This window comes from Abramis brama (genome assembly GCF_963993115.1).
Source record: "Abramis brama genome assembly, chromosome: 9".
Lineage (NCBI taxonomy): Eukaryota > Metazoa > Chordata > Actinopteri > Cypriniformes > Leuciscidae > Abramis > Abramis brama.
Genome location: NC_139971.1, coordinates 2,877,196 through 2,895,000, shown reverse-complemented (window position 1 = coordinate 2,895,000; position 17,805 = coordinate 2,877,196). Strand labels below are relative to the sequence as shown.

The window sequence follows — 17,805 nt, the reverse complement described above, 5'->3', positions numbered from 1 at the left end:
GATTTACAGGGAGGACAATTTGTTTTTAATGACCCTACAACTTCAATTAAACCATCAAAATATGAGGATACTATTTTATATATTTTTGCCTGGTCCATGAGGACACTAGTTATTATGGGCATTGGGGTGCACACATATCTGACTAAATTATTTGGCAAAAAAGGCAAACTACAGCTACAGGCTTTATTTTACTATGCAAACATTAGAAAAAAAAATGCATAGGAATATAAGGCATTTTGGTTACACTTTATTTAAGGTGTCATTGTTACAGTGTAATTATATATTTAAGTACTGAGTAATATTAAGCAACTACATGTACTTACTATAGGGTTAGGGTAGGATTAGGGTTTGGTTTAGGGTTAATTGCATGTAATTATGCATAATTTACTGTTATTACTATAGTAAGTACATGTAACATATGTAACAAGGACACTAAAATAAAGTGTTACCGGCATTTTTAATGCATCGAACAGAAACAGAAACTCAAACACGAGAATGAGCCTCACTGGCTCAAGAGCTTCCATTTACCACAACTGATGTGTGAGTTGATGGATGAATGTTTATATGTGAATAAAAGCCTAAATTAAATCTGTTCATCATATAAAGCAATCGTGTCTCTTCAGAAAATATGGACTTAACCGCTCAATTAGTTTTCTAATGATCTCTAGTCTTACGAGTTTGGAGTGACATTAGGGTGAGGAAATGATGATATAATTTTCAATTTTGGGCGTCCATGTCGTGAACGTCAAAAAGAAATATATTTAATGAATTTATTGAGTTGCTTCAAATATTATTATTACGGTAGCACTTTATTTTACAGTCCTGTTCCCTTTATACTGTATGTATGTACTTATTACAATAATTGAGTAATAACTAGGCACTACTAACCCTGAATCTACCCATAAACCTAACCTTAACCCATGTAGTTACCTTATATTACCCAGTTCTTTCTGAGTTAAGTACACTGTAAGTACACGTACTGTAGAATAAAGTGCAACCATTATTGCTTTCTTTAGTTTTTGTTACTTTAAGTCAATTTACAAGGTAACCCAGACAATTCTGATGTTTACAGTAATTTAATACATTTTATGCACTTTACAAATGTTGAAGTAATGAATTTGTTGTATTGGACATAAAAAACATAAAAGCCTGTCATTTTATTCTCATAAAAAAATCTCTTCTGAAGAAAATATTTGAAAACTACTTTCTTATAAAGTTATCCTTTCTTCATTTATTTTAAAGATTTTTATGAATACAGCTTCAGTTTTCACAAACTGCTGTTGGTTCCAGTTGAGTTTTGAAGAGTATATGAGATGAAAATATCTTTATTTTACCTTTCCCATAGACGATATTCTTCCGATATTTGCTTACCCACATAAAATCGGCAAGTCTGTAACTGGCGGCTACATCTACAGAGGCTGCCAGATGCCCAATCTGAATGGTCTGTATATCTTTGGGGATTTTATGAGTGGGTACGTATGTTTTCTCTAGTACTTGAATTATAGTCCAATATAATAAAATATAAACAAGAATATCAACACAAGACTAATGCATGCTACTTTCCCATAATGGCTGATTTATTTCACTGTTTGTATGATTACTATGCACTGAATATATCAGACTTCTCCCATTGTATGCATCCTAGGCGCCTGATGTCCTTAAAGGAAAACACAGAGACGGGAAAATGGAACTATAAGGAGATTTGTATGGGCTCTGACAAAACGTGCAGTTTCCCTAAACTTATAAACAGCTACTACAAGTATATCATATCATTTGGCGAAGATGAGGCAGGTAACTTGAGAGCAGATCTGTGTGTGACTATTTTTAGGGTCTTCAACAGCTTTACATTTTCTCCAATATACAGTCATGTAGCGAATTAGCTCAAATAAAGGGAATATAATTAATAATTATACTGGTTATTACCTACACATTTTAAATCGCCCAAAAAGGGAATACATAGCCCATGTATTTGCATCTCTATATATAGATAATTAACCCTAACGAATTATAATAAATTATGAATATACAGACAGGCTATAGATCAAATTTCAGAATAACCTTTAACAGAATTAATTTCACATCGAATAATCCGTTCGTCCACCGAACCGACCGTACGAACTTCTTATCAACTCTCAAGAAGGATTATAAACTCTTGAGAAAGGTCATTCTTCTGGTCATGAAGAATAACTTTCTGTTCTATAAGATTACTAACTAAAGTAGGCATCAATATTTGCTTGTAGCTAAAGGTCACACATTTAAGAGACTTTGTTCGGTGAGGAGCAGACAGAGATAATCAAGCGTATAATGGGTTTTAATAAATGAAACTCTAAAAACATACAACGACATTTAAACAAAGAATATATATAAACAGAATAACAAAAGTAAATGTGTAATGAGTCGATCTCTCTACATTCAAAATGTTTGTATATAGTACATATCCATATTTTGCAATATATAAAATCAACATTTGTAAATGATTTTAAATCACTAAAGCCATTAAGTACACAGTCTTGTACCTTAGTCATTTTGTTCCGATCTTTAAAAATGTTTTTCTTCAAATCAAAGTTTGCAGTGTTGGGATTCGCCTCGTCCCTGGTTGGCTTGGTTCATGGCTTATAACTCTTTAAGACTTTTATAAAATCCCTATGGGAAAAATGAATGGAAAAAATACTTTCGGAAACCAGCGCCACTAAAAAAGGGGGTGAGTACAGTTCTCACCCCCTTTTTTAGTGGCGCTGGTTTCCGAAAGTATTTTTTTTATGGATTTAGTTTTAATAAATTATTGTTCTTTTAATTCAAGTTTATGAATTAGACAGCTCGTAAACATACTTTATTAGTAGAAACAAATCAAATAAACCATTTAACATGGAAGTATTATGCAGTCATTTAAGACACTTCTCTTTACTTATGCTTTTTGGCATAAAGGGCTCTTTAAAATTGAGGCTTCTAGAACCCCATTGAACCGTTTTTCCTCCTAAGAGTGTGTCTGTGTTTCAGGTGAGCTGTACTTCCTCGCGACGGGAGCGGCGAGTGCCACAGCCAGAGCCGGAGTGGTGTATAAGATAGTGGATCCCTCGAGGTACACACACTGTATTGATACTGACACACACTCAAAAAAATAAGCTGTTGAACAAACTTGATTAAATTAAGGAAAACTTTTCCACGAAAATGAATTACATTTTTCCAACAAAATCTAATTTGTTTGAAATTATTTGTTGTAATCTTGTTGTATGAACTTAAATTCATTTAGTCATTCCTGCTAGATAAAGTTTTGTCAGGTTGAGTACATTTAATTTTTGCCCTGCCTAAAATCACCAACATTATAATTTTAGCTAATTTGACTCTACAGTTATTTCCAATGATAGAAGCTACTAGTGTTCAATTGAATTAAAACCACCTTTCACAGAGTAATATTGAATATTACTTGCGCAGGTCTGCAAAAGAGGTTTAATGCATGTTTAGAGTATACTGAGTGCCCACAGCCCTAAACTAAACACAGTCAGTCTTCTGCATAATGGTAACCACAAAATTTAAAAACATTACAGAAAGTCCTCTAAGTTTCTAACATAACTGAATATTAAACACTAACATTAACTAACAACATCTTTCCATTTTCAGAAAAACACATAAAATAACACTTTTATCCCTAAATTTACCCTCCTAATGCAGTCCCTTGCAAAGCATGCTGGGAACTAGAGATCCACTGCCCAGTTAGTTGTCAACAAAAATGATTCATGTAGGTTTCACACAAATTAAGTAAACTTCAGTTTTAAATATATTAGGCTGACTGAACACAATTAAATTAAGTTGTGACAAAATATTAAACAATTGTGTTACTTTTGCTTATTTTAATTAATTAAATTTAACAAGAGGCAAAAATGTATTTTTTGAGTGCAGACTGTAGGGGGTTCAGTTCTGTTAACATCCACTTAATAAAACTTCACATGATGGTATGATGGTAATGCAGAGCTGTAGTAGAAAAAACAGCCTCCTCCCCTGCCTAATCTGAGTGTCTATATTGATTATACCAAAATGCCTCTTAAAATATATCAAAATAAATTAATAAATGAAAATATAGTGATAGCGCTTTTTAGGGGCAATATTAAAGCAACAGCTTACACAAAATAAAAATCCTGTCATTTATTCTCTCTGATGAGCAATAGTTAAATTTTTTTTTTCTGTTGTTGTTCGATTATGTGTGTAAGCAGGGCCTAAAATTAACAATCGCCAAGCGCCAAATGCGAATAATAAAACAGGTGTTGGCGAGTGTATGAAATGGTGTTAATCGCCAGTTGGCTGGTAATATTTTTATTAATTCTAACAATGCAATGTTGTGAAAACATAACAGTAAAACAAACATGAAGATCGCTCGGGACAATTAACAGGCCAGCACTGCATCGTCACAAGAGTTTAAGCCTTGGCCATTTAAATATTCAATGTTCAAAAAGAACGCTGTATGGAAAGTTTTGTGTGCGCAAACATCTGAAGCAAATACTGAATTGACTCTTTCATGTCTTCATGCTCTTGAATGGACAAATTCACAAAAAATGTGTCAAAAATGCCCGTCTCTGCGAGCATCCAAGTAAACATAACCGGTTATGGCTTAAATAAACGTAAACAGTAGAGAAAGATGTATAGCAGTATCAGTGTACTGGATCCGCGCATTAGTCTTAAAGTGACAGCAGCCTAATATTATGCTGCTGTCTGTATGAAACAAAATCATTCACTGATCTTGACTGAATAACTTTTGTACCTTTAATAAGGATTAATCTGTTTATTTATGAAGACTATGCAGTGTTATTTTATATTTGATTACTTTATTCTGAAAACTTCTGTTACTTGTCTTTAATAATGTTTAGTTAGGGTAGTAATTTTAGCTTTGGTATCGAAATTGGAATAGAGTGTGTCATAACTGCCTTTTTTTGCAAGAACAGTTTAATGAAAAATGTTTGTGGCTGGTAAATCATCTTAAGTCACCGGCCATTAGCAGGTGTGGCAAAAAGCTAGTTTTAGGCCCTGGGTGTAAGGTATGTTTGTACTTACTGTTAAAAGCTGTGAAATAAACAGTTGGACAATTTCTTCACTCTTTAGGAGGGCTCCTCCAGGCAAGTGCAGCTTTAAGCCCACTCCAGTCAACATCAAGGGCAAACTGATTCATTTCAGTCCAAAAGAAGGTAAACAAACACTCCTTCTTCCCATTGAAGGCGTGAGATTTGAGTAGGGCTGCACGATTAAGAAAAATAAAACCAAAATTGTGATATGGCTTGGTGCATATGGATTATCAAATGGCGAAGGCTGCGATTGAATGAAATGAATGCGCTGCGTGTTTCAGACTGAAGCGCAGCACTGTGTTTATTTACACGTGAGCAACTCTTGATTTGCCGGTGTTTTCAGCATCTCGGTTCAGTCATTTTACCGTGCATTTGGAAACAATGTGCCAACCATCTTCATATACTAAAAATTTGAAAATAATGCATTCATATACTAGATGAAAATGAGATGCTTATCAACAAAAGATTAACAGCTCCCTGCTGTTTACAGTCAAAATAAAAGTTTGATAGTTTAACATTTAAAAGTAAAGGAATTCAACATTAATATTGTAATTTTACAGTTGTAATATAAAATACAATTATATTATTTATACTATTTTTCTAAAATTGTATTGATTAATTTTCATATTCTATATAATTATATTATAATTTTCATATTATTATTTAGTAATAATAATAATAATAATACAATTATTATGGCAGCACTTTACAATAAGGTTCTATTAGTTCACATTCCGTTAACTACATTAGTTAACGTTAATCAACAGTCAAAAATAATACTAAAGCATCTATTAATCTTTGTCAATGTTAATGTGAACATTTAAAAATACATTATTAAAATCATAAGTTGTATCTGTAAATATTATTTAATGGAGCTGAACTGACATGAACTCTAAAGTTAATGCATTAACTAACATTAACTAATGGGATCTTATTGTGAATTATTAATATTATTACAAACTTAAATTACTCTGAAATATTAATTGTGAAATTGTGAAAGACAATGTTGATGACCTGAGTCTGTGGTAGAGTAATGAGTTTAATGTGAAACTTGAGGTCGGGGACCAAGGTCCTTTGATTCCTTCCCTAGAGCTCTTCCCGTCCGATTTTAGGGAAAAATCTAATCTGTTGGAGACGTCCAATAGATTACTTAGGCGAAGTGTATCTATGTATCATCTTTTTTCTCTTGTAATTCCTTTTATAGCTGTATCATCTTTATATCTCTTGTAATGCCTTTTATAACTGTTTTAATTTTCCTTGCTTTTATTTTGTGATTATTATTCATTACTTTCTGTGTAAAGCACTTTGAATTGCCATAGTGTATGACATGTGCTATATAAATAAACTTGCCTTGCCTTGCCTTATTATCATATAAAATATATATTTTTTATAACAATATTGATAATCACAAAAATCGGTCCCACTTTATATTAAGTGGCTTTAAGTACTATGTACTTACATCAAAAAAATATGTACAATGTACTTATTGTGTTCAGGTTGTATTGTAAAACACTTTTGCTGCTATTGAGGAGTGTTGCGGGTAAGGTTAGGGACAGTTAGGGACAGGTGTGGTGGTACGGGTGGGTTAAGGTGTAAGGGAAGGGTCAATAGTGTAATTACAAATGTAATTACATAAATTAATTACAGTTGTAATTACATAAATTAATTACAGTTGTAATTACATGCAGGTATTTTCAAAATCTAAGTACAATGTAAAAACATGCATGTACACAATAAGTCCATTGTATCAAATTATTAATTTCAATGTAAGTACATAGTACTTAAAGCCACTTAATATAAAGTGGGACCCAAAAATCTGGCCAAATCATGCAGCCCTACGAACAAGCACAGCAATCGCAGTTGCAATCACTAGAAAGGGTGATTGTTCTGCTAGTTTTTTGACTCTGTTTGATTTGTTCCACAGAGTTTGTGATTAACAAAAAACCCTCAACGACTGCCATTCCCAAACCAAAACCGACCAAACCCAGTTCAACCCCACGGCCGCGAGCACCACAAACGACAACTCGCAGGACGCCTCCAGCGACCACAGTCCGCCACTCTACGCCTCGTCCACGTGCTCTCCACACGACCCCCGCCAGGCCCTCGTACTGGACCCCGGCACCCAAACCCACCGCCAGGCCCTCGTACTGGACCCCGGCACCCAAACCCACCGCCAGGCCCTCGTACTGGACCCCGGCACCCAAACCCACCGCAAAGACCCAAACAGGCAGACCTGGGAAACGAGGTCGCGGGAAACCCCGGAGGAAAGGAGAGCGCAGGGGTCGGCCCCGCTCCGGGACAGTGAGGCTGGTCAGCGCCGACGGGTGGAAGGACCGCGGCCGGGTCGAGATCTTCGTGCGCGGCGAATGGGGAACGGTGTGCGACGACATGTTTAACACGCAGGCCGCGGCGGTCGTCTGCCGGCAGCTGGGCTTCCCCGTGGTCGAGCGCGTGGCGAAGAGAGCAGAGCTCGGAGCGGGAGCCAGCGGAGTCAGGATCCTGCTGGACGACGTCGAGTGCGAAGGGACGGAACGGACTCTGTTACACTGCAAACACGCCAAACTGGGCAAAAACAACTGTTCTCATGACGAGGATGTTGGGGTGGTGTGTGGCCATTATGAACATGCAGTGGAGTGAAAGACAATGATGCCACAGACCAAAAATACAACTGTTTACAGAGAAACTGTCCATTTGACAGAACAAATATATATATATTATCATTTAAAATGACCTACTATAAAATTATGACGAACTGGAAATTCCCCCATTGCAACCAGAAGAGAATCAGTGTTTTGTTTTTGAATAAAGACACAAATGAAATATCATATTAGACTATATGGATGGAGAGATAGAACAAAAATATGATTGAACAAGTAAACTGCACTCACAAGTTATACTCATCAATCAATCAATCAATCAATCAAACACATTTTAATAATCATTTTTTTCACACTGAATGCACTATTTACACTGCGGTGAGTTGTTGACCATCTCACACAAGAGATATAGATGTATTAACTTTTTTATATTTTGACAACACTTTACAATAAGGTTTCATTAGTTAACAAGAACTAATAATGAACTGCATTTATCAATCTTAGTTAATGTTAATTTCAACATTTACTAATACATTATTAAAATCAAATGTTGTGTTTGTTAACATTAGTTAATGCACAGTGAACTAATGTAAACAAACAGTGGACAGCTGTATTTTTTATTAATTAATGTTAACAAAGATTAATACTTTAAAAATTGTATTGATCATAGCTTGTGTTAGTTCATAAATTAACTAATGTTATGACACTTTATTGTAAAGTGTTACCCATCATTTTTTCCTCATAAGAATTGTGAATTTAATTAAAAAAGATAAAATGATAATGTAGCCTAGCAATCATGAGATTTTGCAGATTGTCCTTTTCAGGTTATTGCTATGTAAATATTGCATTTTTGTTGCACATTCCAAATGATGATTGTTTTTAATCACAAATGCTGGACATTCTTTTTTGTATTGTAATAATTAAAACATTTAAATAAAATCGTTTGCATAATCGTGGTGAGGATCGCAAAGTTATATTCAAATAGTTTATTATAGCCTTACAATATCTTCCGTTGCTCTTTGGATGTTGGTGTGGTGGATGTGATAATAGATATCATATATAAACGCTAGATGTCTCCTGCGCGCTGCTGGCCAATGGAGGTCGACGTCCGCACGTGGCGGCCATCTTGCCACAGTGTGGTCGCTCACTCGTTTAATGGTGCATGTACTTTTAAATAACCATAACTTGCTCCATTTTCTACCGATTTTCAAACGGTTTGGTTTGTTATAAACGTCAGAGATGTAGTTATGACACTGCATACATACACTGCATACATATGAATAATTATAACATACATGTTCAAGCATTCGGAATTATAGCCACGTTAATAACGTTTGTAAGAAACCAAACCGTTTGTAAATCCGTCAAGATTTCAGCGAGATAAGAGGATTTGTGTGCGTGCTGATCATTCACCTTACATTAAGCCTGCCTGTGACAAGATGGCCGAACGGTGATGCCGGAAGTGACTGCGCCATAAGACATCTAGCGTTTATATATGATATCTATGGATGTGATGGTTTTCATAACTTAACTGATCTGAAACAAACTAAAAAAAAAACCCTATTAAATAAACACTGAAGCACACAATGGATCAGACTTCTCTCCTCTTCAAAAATAGCGTGATTTTAAATTTTTCCCCAAATCGCTCAAATTGTAGCGCATGTCATAGACGGCATAATCACGTGATATTTGTTACTTTTCACAGCGATGGTTAAGCTAGACCAATCACACGTTTTTTGTTGTTGTTGTTGTTGATAATTTAAATTTAAATTTTGATAATTGCTGGTGCAAGCGTACTTTTGTATGTCAGCCTTGTCCTCGAAATTATTATCTGTAAATGCTTATACTTTCTAGTATACCAATACAATCAAAACGCTGTGATATATTTGTGCGGCATTCTGAGCCTCCATACAATTATTCGAAATATTTTATTTATAAATTATTATTTATAAAAACGCATATATTAACGCGAGAACAATATAACAAAAGCCAAATATAATTAAAAAGACTTATTACAGACTGAGATAATTCTTACGTCATCGCACTACGGTCAGAGAATGTCTCTCTGCTACGGTCCAATCCTGAGGTAATCTGTATACTTGACCCGGAAGTGATGTCTGCTGCGATTTCTCCTGCTATTTTTGCGATGCTAATTTTAGTTTCAGTACCGGCAGCTTCTCGCTTAGACGTCTAAATGTGTTGATAAATGTTTATATTTGTCTTTTATTACCTTACTATTTAAGTAAAGATATCTTATTTTGGGGGAGAGATGGAGTTTTTAAACCACAGTGGGTCCAGACAGCGTAAGTTACGTACGTGATAATTTGTGATTAGTTTTGAAATGCTATACAAGACACACATTTCATTATTAGTTAAATATTATCTGGCCAGTTGTGTGCTTTTTTGGTTGTTAAATAGGTGTGTATTCACAGCAAAAGCAAATTCAGGCATGTTTCTTCTTTTAATTTACTAGAATCTTTATTCTTGCTTTGTTTTCTCGTTGTACCTCCGCCTTTATTTGCTTGTTTACACACATTAAATAGATCAAAAATCTGATTTCTACATGTCAGATCATTTGAAGTCACCCTTTAAGCTTAGTGGATAAACCATAATAAGCCTGCCTGACTACTTGGGACTGTGTGCTATGGACATTTACAGTCATTTGTTTATGTCATGTGGATGATAGCTGACTTTGATATGATTCTTGTGTTGTAGAGCCGAAGATCCGGATGCGAGGCCCCTCAGGGGACCCCAGTGACCCCAGTCCGTTATTTGATGACACTAGTTCAGGGGTGAACAAACACGGTCACGGCGATGTGGGGAAAGGGCCTGATGCGTATCCAGGACAGGCCTTTCTGTCGGACCCCATGTCTAACCTCGCCATGGCCTACGGCAGCAGTCTCGCCTCCCACGGCAAAGAGATGATGGACAAGAACGTATGTGACCGCTGTCAGACGAGTATAAATGATCATGAGCTGTGTGATGTGAATTCGATCATATATGAGCTAGGATGTGTGTTTGTTGTGGTGTAGAAGAGCATGTGATGTTCATCGCTGTGTTGAAATAAGGCCCATCTTGTTGTTATGTGTTGTGGGATCAGATCAACCCTGCAGCTCTGATTAATATCGCATTCTTCATTTTGATTAACTGTTATTTTATTGTAGTGGATTAAATAACTTGTTTCTCTTTTTGCTCCACAGCTGGATCGATTCATCCCCATCTCTAAGTTAAAGTACTATTTTGCAGTAGACACGGTTTATGTTGGCAAGAAGCTTGGACTGCTGGTTTTTCCCTACATGCATGAAGTAAGACCACCACCACATTAACAGACCTAAGCCTTATTCGGACAGTAATTGTTTCTAATAGGGATGTAAGGTATTTTCAACATTTACAGGGGCTAGTCAGTGATTTAATTGCCGTCCGAATCTAGAATGTCAGTGTTTTTCTTCCACCACCATCGTAAAAATCCTCAGCCAAATTACCTACTGTTACTAAAGGTCGTGAGGTAATTTAATTGCCGTCTGAATCCACATTTCTGAGTTTATATAGGAATCAATTCAAAATTCCCCGTTTTAATCCCTTTTGACCACTGTGTAACACCATAACTGTTGCGCTTAACGTAATTTGCATGCATTTGAAAGATCTACCCTTTTATTACTGAAATGCTGGGAAGTATTTACAAGAACAATACTTCATTGCATTGAGAAAAAGGAAAAAAGCACGTAAACTTTTGAAATGGGCCGTTACAGCAATACAATTTTAAATTGTATTAGGGCCTATACAAGTACATTAAAATATAAACCAAGCTTTGTTTACCTAATGTAAATAAGAAGCTGCATTCAATTATATCTGCTAATTTCCATATTTTTAAAATGTCATCCATCATTTTGAGATAAAAATGGTTTAAAAACGAAAACAAAAAAAACATTTCAAGCGTGTCTAGCTTCCAATTTTTAAAGAGGAGATTTAAATAACCACATAATAAATAGGACATTATTTTTATATTATTAAATTAAATATGAATTTATCCGTATTATTCCAAGCACATTACATTTTATTTACAGCAGACAATCATGCGACTGACCGCGTTCCTGAGTTCGTAGGATCATAAAACTCGCTCCTCCAAATCGCCATCCGAGTTTTATCACTGAGGTGCCATGATGCAAATTCATTTTTACAGACGTCAACATGAGAAACAGTTACTGTCCGAATAGGGCTCTAGATACTGTTTTTTTTTTTTTTTTTTCTTAAAGGGATAGTTCACCCAAAAATGAAAATTGTCAATACTTCCTCACCCTCAAGTTGTTCCAAACCTGTATGTGCTTCTTTCTTCTGTTAGAAGATATTTTAAAGAATATTGGTAGCCAAACAGTTGACAGTAGTAGAGCTTTAATTCTCTGCCCGAGCCCGAGCCCGGGTCGGGTCGGGCCAATATTTCCCGCCACTGTCCTCGGGTCGGGTCGGGCCCTTGATAAAGCACGTCACGTGTCATGCGCAGCGTCTAGTCCACTCGCACTCTCGCACGCGTGACACATCACACCTGCTGTGCGTGCTGTAGGCTATTCTGTTGCTATTCTAAGTGCGACATGGATCTTGAAGAAGCAAAGAAAAAAATTAAAACAGGAGAATTAACTTTGAGCAAGTTTGGAGGAAAATCGGAGGTATGGACACATTTTAAACTAGTCGTGGGGAGTGACAACATAATGTGTTGGCTTTGTCTCGTGCATTAAATGCGCACCTATGACAGCAAACAAAAAAACAAAAAAAACGGGGACTTCCACGATGAACAGACAAGCAGTCTTGCCATGACAGAAATTATTATAGTAGTCAGCCTCAGGCCTCAATATCCGCTTTTGTTACTTTGTTTTCCGATCCATTCAACTATTTCTGAATAAACAAACAACGCAGTTTGCATGCTTCTTCCTTGTCGCATTAGGTCTATTCATTAAGATAATAATTAATGAATGCACGCACAATTATGAACTTGATAAATGTTACAGATATGTTTTACTACAAACAAATGCCTTTCAACTTACATGTGCAAAATTCAGAATTAAATGAATGTGCTGCAATTTGTACAAAAAGAGAGTCTGTAGTAGCCTACATGTTTTAGCCATTAAATAAGCACATAGTTTCAAGTTTGTTAAGTTTTGTTTTGAAGAAAGCTTTTCTTTAAAGTGAATTTCGTTTAGTATAAATTGTGTCTTAATTTTAATACATTTTCCATCAACCAATTGCCTGGTTTTAATTCATAAAAAGCAATATAGCAGATATTATAATCATGACATGAAGTCGCCGGCGCGCCACGGTCACACCATTTGAAACTCGTAAAACACGCTGTCACCCAATTTACAAATGCACATCTTGCTTGTTGCTCACACATATTATGTTGAAATAACAATATGTTGAAGTAACATTATTAATAATAATGAATATTTAAGAATATTTGATTGAATGCTGAATGGTGTGCTTTTTCAATTTAATACAATTAAAACTTTAATTGTGATAATTAAAATAATTGAATATTGAATATTGCGTGGCCAATTTTTGCTCATTTATTAATAGTATTTATAATATATATATATATATAACTGCGCAGCTCCCTCCTGTAGCCTAAATGAGCACAGCAGCACCTGCTTAAAAAAAATTCTGGCGCCGCCCCTGGTTATAACGGCCCACATATTAAAAATGGTCGGGTTTAAATCGGGCTCGGGCTCATAATTACAGTGAACGTGTCGGGTCGGGCCGGGCTCGGACACAACGTGCTCGGGCTCGGGTTGGGTCGGGCTTGATTTTTTGGGCCCGATTTAAGCTCTAGACAGTAGGCATTGACTTCCATAGTAGGAAATAAAAAATACTATGGAAGTCAATGGGTGCTCATGAGTTCAGATGCAAAAGCCTCTAAGTGTCATCTGAAATTTTCTTCTAGAATGATCATTTTTATCAAGCTTGTATATTTAAGTTAAGTAATTTCACTTAAATGACAATTAATAGGTAATTTTCATTGCCATTTAAGTGAAATTACTGAACTTAAATATACAAGCTTGATCAAAATGATCATTCTAGAAGAAAATTTCAGATGGCACTTAGAGGCTTTTGCATCTGAACTCTTCATATATATACACTCACCTAAAGGATTATTAGGAACACCTGTTCAATTTCTCATTAATGCAATTATCTAATCAACCAATCACATGGCAGTTGCTTTAATGCATTTAGGGGTGTGGTCCTGATCAAGACAATCTCCTGAACTCCAAACTGAATGTCAGAATGGGAAAGAAAGGTGATTTAAGCAATTTTGAGCGTGGCATGGTTGTTGGTGCCAGACGGGCCGGTCTGAGTATTTCACAATCTGCTCAGTTACTGGGATTTTCACGCACAACCATTTCTAGGGTTTACAAAGAATGGTGTGAAAAGGGAAAAACATCCAGTATGCGGCAGTCCTGTGGGCGAAAATGCCTTGTTGATGCTAGAGGTCAGAGGAGAATGGGCCGACTGATTCAAGCTGATAGAAGAGCAACTTTGACTGAAATAACCACTCGTTACAACCGAGGTATGCAGCAAAGCATTTGTGAAGCCACAACACGCACAACCTTGAGGCGGATGGGCTACAACAGCAGAAGAGCCCACCGGGTACCACTCATCTCCACTACAAATAGGAAAAAGAGGCTACAATTTGCACAAGCTCACCAAAATTGGACAGTTGAAGAGTGGAAAAATGTTGCCTGGTCTGATGAGTCTCGATTTCTTTTGAGACATTCAGATGGTAGAGTCAGAATTTGGCGTAAACAGAATGAGATGTAATGTAATGGTGTGGGGGATGTTTTCTTGGCACACTTTAGGTCCCTTAGTGCCAATTGGGCATCGTTTAAATGCCACGGCCTACCTGAGCATTGTTTCTGACCATGTCCATCCCTTTATGACCACCATGTACCCATCCTCTGATGGCTACTTCCAGCAGGATAATGCACCATGTCACAAAGCTCGAATCATTTCAAATTGGTTTCTTGAACATGACAATGAGTTCACTGTACTAAAATGGCCCTCAGATCTCAACCCAATAGAGCATCTTTGGGATGTGGTGGAACGGGAGCTTCGTGCCCTGGATGTGCATCCCACAAATCTCCATCAACTGCAAGATGCTATCCTATCAATATGGGCCAACATTTCTAAAGAATGCTTTCAGCACCTTGTTGAATCAATGCCACGTAGAATTAAGGCAGTTCTGAAGGCGAAAGGGGGTCAAACACAGTATTAGTATGGTGTTCCTAATAATCCTTTAGGTGAGTGTATATATATATATGACAGCACCCATTGACTTCCATAGTATTTTTTATTTCCTACTATGGAAGTTTTTTTCCTTTCTTGTCATTTTTGGAGATTGACAGTTACTGGTAACTTGGACTGAATATGATGACACAAGTATTGTTTGGTTTTCATTTCTGAATGAGTGTTTCTGTCCTGTCCTCTCTCTGCAGAACTGGGAGGTGAGCTATCAGCAGGACACACCAGTTGCACCACGGTTTGACATCAACGCCCCTGATCTGTACATTCCCGGTATGACTCCAAGCCATATTCTTTAATAATAATAGTATCTTTCAATTCATGAACTTTACTGAGTGATGTGCTATTTAAAAATTCAAAGGATCTTATTATATATTCATGGGAAAGTGTACAGTCATGGAAATGTTCACTAAATGCATCTGTATGTGTTTGTTTGGCTCTGGCTCCACAGTGATGGGTTTCATTACGTATGTCCTGGTTGCAGGACTGGCTCTGGGCACACAGAACCGGTAAGAGCCAGTTTCGCTAATCTACAGCAGATACTGGGAGAATTCAACAGTGTGGGCATGGAATGCTTATGCCAAGGCTGTTAGTGGACAGATTAAACATTAAACATGTGAATGTTATACTGGCTAAGATTTACCCCTTGAGCCCTTAAAAAGAATTTCAATAACAGGAACTTTTGGCTCACTGATAAGTTTTTAGTTTTTCCATATCACCTTAATGAAATCTCAAATAATTAATTTATAAAATAAAATAACTATTATTATTCTTTGTTTATTACAATATTACATTTACATTTTCAAATTGATGTTTGTTCCATATTGTGCCGTATATCCCAGTGAAACGGCTTTTGGAGCGAGAACAAATGGAGGGCGGGGCTTGATTATTTATTTATTTTTCATGAGGAGTTGATTGGATGCTATTGGTGGATCTTATGTGAGTGACAGCTTGCCCCGCCCTCATCATTAGAGAAGAGAAGAGCTGCAAGAGGGAGGGAAGATATTCTGATTCAAGATTACGAGGCACAAAAAAAAAAAAAAAAAAAACGTGTGGATAAATAATTCATATTGAACAAGAATTGTCCATTTTTGATTTCATGGAGGCTTTACATATGTATCATTCCCTGTCCAAATGATCAAAAAGTCACAGTATGGACCTGAAGCTTCATTTATTGGATCTGATGTCACGAGAGGAACTGTTTTGATGATGCAGGAGTTTCAGAGGGAAGGGGAACTTCCTGCAAGCTCTTGACGTCCTGTTACTCATTGTTCCGTTTTTTTAGTCATGACTTGTTTTTTTTCCCGACCTGATTTTGCTTCTCGGTTCTTGTTTTCAGGTTTTCTCCAGAGATTTTGGGCATTCAGGCCAGCTCGGCCCTGGTGTGGCTCATTATCGAGGTTTTGGCCGTGCTCCTCAGTCTTTATCTGGTAACCGTTAACACTGACCTCACCACCATCGACCTGGTGGCCTTTTCTGGATACAAATATGTTGGGTGAGGACATTGGTTCTTTGTTCACCACAATATCATCATCTATCATGTATCTGCGGTCAAACCAGTTCGGCTTGCATTTTGGACTCTAGGTGGTGCTATTGAGTAAAATTTGCTGCACAAGTACATATCCTTTAAAAAATATATATTTTAACTACAAATTGAAACGAAACTGAAAAATAAAGTGAAATGAAATTAGTTTGCATTTAATATTTAATTGTATATAAATGTGAATAGTTTCCCAGTTTTGTCCTCATACTGGATATAACTAGTCTAGTTTACTCTAAAACTCATTAATTGCCAGCTTTATCATCTGTGTGCCTGATAAGAAAAGCATATTAACTTTGTATGGCTGTAAAGTGCATTACTTTGTATATATAGCAAAGAATGTAGATTTTCTGTGTAAATTCCTGCGGTGTTTGTTTCCTCAGGATGATCGTGGGAGTCGTGGCAGGACTTTTGTTTGGCCGGACGGGATATTACCTCACACTGCTGTGGTGCTGCGTCTCTATCTTTGTCTTTACGGTGTGTATTGAGAGATGCTGCTGTATTTTATAGTAAAGCGTTTTATATTCATCACTTTGCTGAAGTTTCTGTTTCTTGGTTTTAGTCCAGAAAAGCTGTCAAAAAATGTGCATTATTTGATGTTTTTAGCAAATTGGAAATTTAAAAAAAAAGCATGACACTTTTATTAGCCTGATCAAAACACAGTCACATGTTGCCTGCAATTTCTTTTTTTTAAGAAAGTAATACTTTTATTCAGCAAGGATCCATTAGATTGATCAAAATCTAGAGTAAAGACATTTATAACATTACAAAAAAAAAAAGATTTTATTTTATTTTTTACTTTCTATGCTTCACAGAATCCTGAAATAGTTCTACAAAAATATTAACTGTTTTCAACATTGATAATAATCATAAATGTTTGTTGAGCATCAACTCATCATGTTAGAATGATTTCTGAAGGATCATGTGACACTGAAGACTGGAGTAATGATGCTGAAAATTCAGCTTTGATCACAGGAATAAATTACACTTTACAATATATTCACACATAAAACAGCGGTTTAAATTGTAATAATGTTTCACAACTTTTGCTTTTTTTTAAACAAAGAAATGCAGACTCTGTGAGCAGAAGAGACCTCTATCAAATGCATTACATTTACATTTAATCATTAGCAGACGCTTTTATCCAAAGTGACTTACAACTGAGGAGAACGATAGAAGCAATCAGACTAGCAAGAGGGCAACAGTATACAAGTGCTGGAACAAGTCTCAGTTAGTCTAGTACAGTAAAAACATGGCAAGTTAAAAAAATAAATAATTACATGCATTAAATAATCGTACCAACCCTAAACCTTTGACCGGTATTCTGTATATA

General features: G+C 36.2%; 2 protein-coding genes across 3 annotated transcripts in view; both read left to right on the top strand.

Moving 5' to 3' along the window:
- LOC311089923 (HHIP-like protein 1) overlaps positions 1-8,604 on the top strand; it is a 29,143-nt gene extending 20,539 nt beyond the window's left edge. Inside the window, exons 5-9 of the mRNA XM_084124959.1 lie at positions 1,346-1,472; positions 1,646-1,791; positions 2,998-3,079; positions 5,092-5,174; positions 6,976-8,604. Of these exons, the coding sequence (XP_083981085.1) occupies positions 1,346-1,472; positions 1,646-1,791; positions 2,998-3,079; positions 5,092-5,174; positions 6,976-7,688 (1,151 nt within the window). The 3' untranslated portion in view covers positions 7,689-8,604. The remainder of the gene's footprint in view (positions 1-1,345; positions 1,473-1,645; positions 1,792-2,997; positions 3,080-5,091; positions 5,175-6,975) is intronic.
- Positions 8,605-9,731: 1,127 nt separating this feature from the next.
- Positions 9,732-17,805, top strand: part of yif1b (Yip1 interacting factor homolog B) — a 9,362-nt gene continuing 1,288 nt past the window's right edge. Inside the window, exons 1-7 of one of the 2 annotated variants that reach the window (XM_084123686.1) lie at positions 9,732-9,951; positions 10,364-10,584; positions 10,849-10,953; positions 15,127-15,205; positions 15,384-15,441; positions 16,272-16,427; positions 16,856-16,949. In XM_084123686.1, the coding sequence (XP_083979812.1) occupies positions 9,918-9,951; positions 10,364-10,584; positions 10,849-10,953; positions 15,127-15,205; positions 15,384-15,441; positions 16,272-16,427; positions 16,856-16,949 (747 nt within the window). In that variant the 5' untranslated portion in view covers positions 9,732-9,917. Of the gene's footprint in view, positions 9,961-10,363; positions 10,585-10,848; positions 10,954-15,126; positions 15,206-15,383; positions 15,442-16,271; positions 16,428-16,855; positions 16,950-17,805 lie in introns of both variants that reach the window. The other variant, XM_084123685.1, reaches the window with a different exon arrangement.